The sequence below is a fragment of the Anser brachyrhynchus genome, assembly GCF_964034855.1.
Source record: "Anser brachyrhynchus genome assembly, chromosome: 19".
In the NCBI taxonomy this organism is placed as follows: Eukaryota; Metazoa; Chordata; class Aves; order Anseriformes; family Anatidae; genus Anser; species Anser brachyrhynchus.
This window is the reverse complement of record NC_137712.1, coordinates 4,460,689-4,466,894: the sequence shown is the minus strand read 5'-3', so window position 1 is coordinate 4,466,894 and position 6,206 is coordinate 4,460,689. Positions and strand designations below refer to the sequence as shown.

Genomic DNA, 6,206 nt, shown 5'->3' with positions numbered 1-6,206 from the left:
CCCAAGGCTGCCCGTGGCAGGGAGCAGCGGGGCGGTGGAGGGAGGTGGCCGCACGCTGGCCGGCCACAGGCCACCGGGGCCATGGGGCGTGCTGGGGGCCGCGGCACGGAGCGGGAGCGACTGTTTGCAGAGGGCAGCCAGCAAATGCAACCACCCCCCGGCGCCGTGTTTGCTCAGAGCCCCGGTGAGCCCAGCTAGCGGGGGAAGATTATGTCAGCAGCTGTTAATGCTGAAAAAAAAAAAAAAAAAGATAAAATAAAATAAAACTTGTGTCTGGTGCAACCTCCTCCTCCCTCCGGGGTGCAAGCAGACAAGGGGCCGCGCAGGGCTGGAGCCAGCTGCCAGCCGTGGCTGGGGGCTGGAGATTTATCCTCCTGTTAATGCCCTTGGGAAGGCTGCTCCTGGTCTGGTTACAGCGCCTGGCTGGGCTGGGCACAGGGAATAAATGCCCCATTTATCCCCTCCGGGCAGACCCCGGGGGGGTTAGATAGAGCCGAGCAGAGCCGGCTGTCACAGCACCCACCTGGCCGAGGCTGCTCCAACCACCCCCGGTGGGTTAAATGTCACCAGCTGCCACCAAGGAGTGGGGACACCCCTGGGGTGGCAGCGATGTCCCCGGAGCCAGGAGGACCTTGCATGGAAGCAGATTTCTGCATTTACCTGCTCTTGCAGCCAGTTCCAGGCTCCAGCGCTGTGGGTGTCCCCCGGCGGTGCCTGACCTGCGCAGGGCTGAGCCGATGCCCATCGCTGGCAGGGAGGTCGGGTACCCAAAATTGCTATTTCACACACAGCCTGTGTTGGGGAGCCTTCCCGAGGCTGAACAGCAATGACAGGGAAGGGGTTTGTGGCAGGCAGGGGTTGTCACCACCACCGAGGTTGGAGCTCTGGCTCAGCAGCATCTTTCCAAACCAGCACCCAGAAGTTAGCACCCCGCTAACGTCCTCCTTCTACAAGTAAACCCCCCCTGCTCAGCTCCACAGCTTTCAGCCGACCCCGTGAAGGTCCAAGCAAATAGAACAAAGCAGTGGGGTCTCCAAGAGCGGAAAACAATAAATGTTGTTATAAATTAAACGCTACGGCAGCTCACAGGGGCATCTCTGGGGTGAGACCTTCCCTTTCTTCCAAAAATGCCTTGGGCAGTTCATCACAAGCCACTGGGTGATTTCTCTCCTTTTATTTTTTATTACTCTGGAAAACACCGCTGTGTGTAGGGCCAGGTGGGATTTCGGAACACGATACTCAGAAGTGAATAAAAGCCCTGAAAATCGCGGGGAGAGGCAAGCCCCAGGCAAGGGGGCAGGAATCCGGGACAACTGCACCAGGGGAACAGCTGCGGGGGCAGCGGGTGAAGGCCCGAGGGGAGGGCAGCAGGCGTCCCAGGGGGCTGCTGCAGCCGTGCCTCGCTGGGAAGAGCCGGGTCTGACACCGCAGGGGCTGGGTTTTGGAAGGGGTCTGAGTGCTGACCATCAGAAAGGCTTCAACCCCATGAGCATCCGTCTCCCGGACTGGCCAAACGCCCCCTCCCTGCGGCATTAAAGGGCTTTAGGGACAAGAAGCCCCCCACAAGACCCAGCCTGCTCGCCCAGCAAGGGACGCAGGTTTATGGGCAGTAAAGATCATGGCTGGTAAAAAATATATATATATATATATCAGCAAAATTACACTTTATTTTTTTTTTTGTTGTGGGATTTACTTTGATGTATTGTAACTTAAAAAGGTCTGGAAAAACCACATGCAAAAGGGTTTCTAAGTAGCAGCTAAAGTTTCTATTCCAGCATTACAAGCTACTCCAAATGATTTCCAAATTCCCAGCTATAAACTATTCCATAAACAAACAGTTTGATCTTTAAATCCCCTCCACCCGAGCCCCTTCTAACCTCAGTTAGTGCAGTGCAAAGGAAAAACCCAAGGAATTTACATATTATTTTCCAACGTATCCCATTGCAACTCTGAATGTTCCGTGATGAACTAAAATATATATACAATTTTCTCACCGTCATAAAAAAACATTTCCCTTCTTATTCACAGATATATACCGTGGCAAAATGGCTGAAGAATTACTTACAAACGAGACAATCTTTTGAACAAGTTTCTTACAACAGTAAACACGAGAGGGAGACCTGGCTGGAGGAGGGGGCTCGGGGCTGGGCTGGGGGGCACGGGAGCAGCACCGCAGCCCCTGCGGCAGGGGATGCGCCCACCGCCGGCGTGGGGAGCACGGCTTCTGGGCTGGGGGGGTGGCGTAAGGCTTTAGCTGTGTCTGAGGCAGAACATCAGCAGTCATTTTATCTCTGGTGTGTGTGTGCGTGCGTCTCACCCGCCTTAAAAACGCCCTTGGTTATGCCAAAACGACCGAAATCGGCCGTTCAAATGAGAGGAGCAGGGCTTTGCCTGCTCCTTCCTTGCTGCACCCCAAAAGTTTCCTTGCAGAGCACGGCCCATTCAGCTCCTTTCACAAACAGGACCCCTTGGACATACCCCGAGCTGAGCACCGATGAGCTGGCCTGGGAGAGGTTAGCACCAAACAGTACCTTGGTAAAGCCACGAGCCCGGCTGGTCCCTGCCCGAAGGACACCCGCCCCGCTCCCCACGCAGCCCTTCTGCTCCTGGCCCTATCCAGGAGCACCGGGGAGCAAACCGGCCTGGCTCTGGGCTTCTCGCCGAGCCACAAAGTTTGTCCCCCAGTTCATACATTTCCCTTTTCAGCCCCAGACTCTCCCATTTAATACCCTGAGCAGGGCACTGCTGCTCCGTTTGACTCGGATGCAGCGTGGTGCTGGGTGTCGGGGCTGTACCAGCACCGCAGAGCCACGCAATGCCAGCACCCCCCAGCACCCCCAGACCCGCGCTAGCACGATGCCCACGGCGAGACCACCCCAAGTGCCAGGGGGCCAGCTTCGGGGCATGGAAGCACCAGCTCAAAATGCCCCTTATTCAGAGAGATGGGAGGGCATTTCTCGGAGCTCAGAAACAGGAGACAGGGAAGTTGTTCCTTGTTGCACACACACACACACACGCACACACACAAGGATTTGTTCAAAACGGAGCATTTCGGATGGAAATGCTGGAGCTGGATGGCAAAGCCAGTGCCCGGCAGAAGATGTTGGCCTGGATCTCCACCCAGCAGCACTGCCTATCGGCTACGGGGGCTGCGAAATGGGAAGAACAAACTCGGATGGACGGGACTTGGGACAAAGTGGCAATGCACAGACAGACGGACCTTTCCCTTAGCAGCAGCAGCAGTAACAGCCTGTGGGAGGAAGAGAGGGGGCGATGCTCACGACCCCCAAAAGTGCACACAGCTGGGAAAGAAGAGATGCTTTCGGGACTCGTTGAGATAAATCACGACTCGGGAACTGTAGCCCTTACTCATGTGGGTTCGCCCCGTGAGCTCAGTGAGGTGGGACTTGAAAAGGCTGCCAGGAAAATTGACCTTGTAGGGGTGCCCCCGCTCGCCCGGTGGCCTCCAAAACTATTGCGTGGCAAGGCATGTCTCCAGTCCTGCAACGTGCCGAGCCCTCCTGGGAGCCGCTCAGTATCCCGGGCTGCCCCCTCCACCCTCAGCAAGGCGGGGGGGCTGAGGGAGCTGTGCACAAAGGGGCTTGGGCAGCCCGCAAGGCGCTCTGCCCTCCTGCTCTGACCTGAAGGTCCGCTCCCAGCCTACGCCTGAGGTTCGGCCGCGCTCCTTGGTTCACAGCTGGCATCCTCCAGAGACGAACAGCAGCCGCTCCTCGTCCTGAGCAGGGTGTCCCTGCTCCACTCCCTCGGGTGCCATCCTGGCGTGCAGCACCGAGGCAGTGTAGGGCAGGACAGCCGAGCTGCCCCCTTCGCCCCAGCCCCCCGCGCACCCACCTCTGCACCCCCGGGCACCAGCCCAGGCCTTCGGCTTCTCCTCCCACCGCCACCACGGTGGGCTTTAAAACACTTTTAGGAAAACAGGTCTGGACACCATCCCGGGGAGGGGGGGGGACGGGACAAGCGCACAGAGTCTCTCAGCTCCGTCCATGCAGGGGCGTGCGGCTTTCCCGGGACTTCTGCAGCTGCTACGCGCGCGTTACCCCACAGACCACCCATCTTCTATACACGTCGCACGGCCAGGGCCAGCGGCGCCCCCAGGCCCGCACACACACACGCACACACACTGTACAGAGGAACTGATCGCTAAAGAGTCTGCGAAGAGCGGCGACGCTCTCGGCAGTCCTGGCAGGAGTCCCATCGCGCCGCGCGTGGAGCCTGGGTGCCGGGACAACCGTGCACGGGCTGCGGCGGCTCGCTCTGGGCGCTCGACGACTTTCCAGCAGACATCCCCGCAATCATTGCACCCCTTCCTCTTCCACGTACGTTGAGGGGAACCAGCCAACCTGCGGGGGGAGACGGAGAGGTGAGCTGGGGAGTCGGGAGGCTCCTGTCCCATCTCCAGGACTGTTCCCCTGCCACCGTGCGGTGTTCCCAAAGAGTTTTTTGCACGGTGCCGGACACAGCCCTATCCCTACGTCAGACCCCCTGATGTTTAGTGGTGATGGGCAGGTGGTGCAGCCATTCCCAAAGCTTGCACAGTGACCCACACCTAGCAGCTGTACGTTCCCTTGGACACGTGGCTGCAGTAAAGACATCAGGAACGTGTCCCCGGTGCTGTGATCCCTGTGGGACACCAGTGCAAACCTGCAGCCTTTCCCCAGGCTGCTGAGCCTTTCACTCGCAGAACCACTCCTGCATTAATTCCCCCCAAGCAGGCAGATTCGGACATCCCCCGGACCACGCAGTGGGAAAAGGGACGGGACACCAGCTGCGCTTACTCTTCCATTGGTCTCCCCCTTCCACCAGCCCTGGTCGCCGCCGATCCTGCTGTAGATCTTCACCACGTCGCCCTCTCGCAGCGACAGCTCCCGCATGTCCCGCGCCGCGAAGTTGTAGCGCGCCACCGCCGTCCCTATGACCCGAGGGGTGAACACTGCGAGGGGACAGAGCGAAACATCAGCAGCAGCCCCACCGAGCAGCTGAAGCCTGGGGAAAGCTTGGTGGGGTTCAACCTGGGTTTTCCATCACGGCACTGGCTCCCGTTGCAGCGCCACAACCCAGATCAGCTCTGGTCTCACCTGTACTGGTTAGACTGGGGACGTCAGGGGTAAAGTGAACCCTGCTGGGGCTGTAGAACCCCAAGGTCTGAGCAAGGACAGCCCCCTCTGGCTGCCCACGAGGGGCTGGGACCCCTTGGTGGGGACTGCTAGGGCAAGGGGCATTTCTGAGAAGGGAAGGAGGCGGCATAAGGAAAGATTGCATAGGAATATATAATTATTAATGATGAAACCATGGAAAAATCCTTTTCCACCATGTACACCAGGTCTGGGTGCCGCACAGCTCCCCACACCTGATGGGACCACCCTGTCAGAAGGAGATTTGACAAGTCAGCTGGTGTTTGAACCACTTCAAAAAACTGAGTTATTGGGATCTCCTGGAGATGCTGAGTGAGGATCTCCATTGCTTCAGGCAAGGAAACGTGGGGCAGAGGGGAGGAGAGCTGGAGCCCTGTGCACAGAGGAACAGCAGGGGAGCGGGGAAGGGCAGGGGCAGCGCTTGGCTTCCCTGCCCTGGCACCTGGGCAGGGGCAAGGAGGGCTGGAGGGTAAGGGTGGCAGGGACAGGATGGGTCCCATCACTGCAGGGCAAGCAGAGGAGGGAAAAAATGCACATTCTGGGGAGTCTGCAAAAAGAAAAGAAAACAAAAAACCACCCTGAAGGTACATCAGGTGTCAGTGAAGCAGCCCTTTTTGTCCCAGGATTTTCCAGAGTTAATTAAAATTTTAAAAAGTTTGCAAACCAAGGTTGAACTAAGTTGGAGGAAAAGCTTTGCCCAGATTTTCAGCTCTCGGGATGCACAGAGATGAGGATGGCGATGGAGACAGTCCAGACACACAATGTGCAATCACTGGAGGGCTCGTTCATCCCTGCCAGGCTGGAGAACGAAGAGTCATGACAGCTTTGAACTCTTTCATCAGGAGCTTGCTCAGAGCCCATTTCTGCAAAGATTCACTTCTGCATTACTTTTTATGCAGTTTAAGCATCGCAAATTCCCGGTTATGTTTTAATACCTTGAAAAGTTGTGTTCTTCCCAAACACAGCATTAAGGAAAGCACATCTGGCTCTGCAGATGTTTTTCCCTGCCTAGCCTAAAGAAAATGCTGAAAGGTAAAAGCATAAAGAGGACAT

The 6,206-nt window shown here is 57.2% G+C and overlaps 1 protein-coding gene across 2 annotated transcripts in view; it reads right to left on the bottom strand.

Annotated features, from left to right (window-relative positions):
- Positions 1 to 1,647: 1,647 nt before the first annotated feature.
- The window catches only part of VAV2 (vav guanine nucleotide exchange factor 2), a 125,846-nt gene continuing 121,287 nt past the window's right edge, over positions 1,648 to 6,206 (bottom strand). For both annotated transcript variants that reach the window (XM_080561656.1, XM_080561655.1), the window contains 2 exons: positions 4,797 to 4,951; positions 1,648 to 4,361 (listed from right to left, as the gene is read on the bottom strand). In XM_080561656.1, the coding sequence (XP_080417782.1) occupies positions 4,314 to 4,361; positions 4,797 to 4,951 (203 nt within the window). In that variant the 3' untranslated portion in view covers positions 1,648 to 4,313. The remainder of the gene's footprint in view (positions 4,362 to 4,796; positions 4,952 to 6,206) is intronic.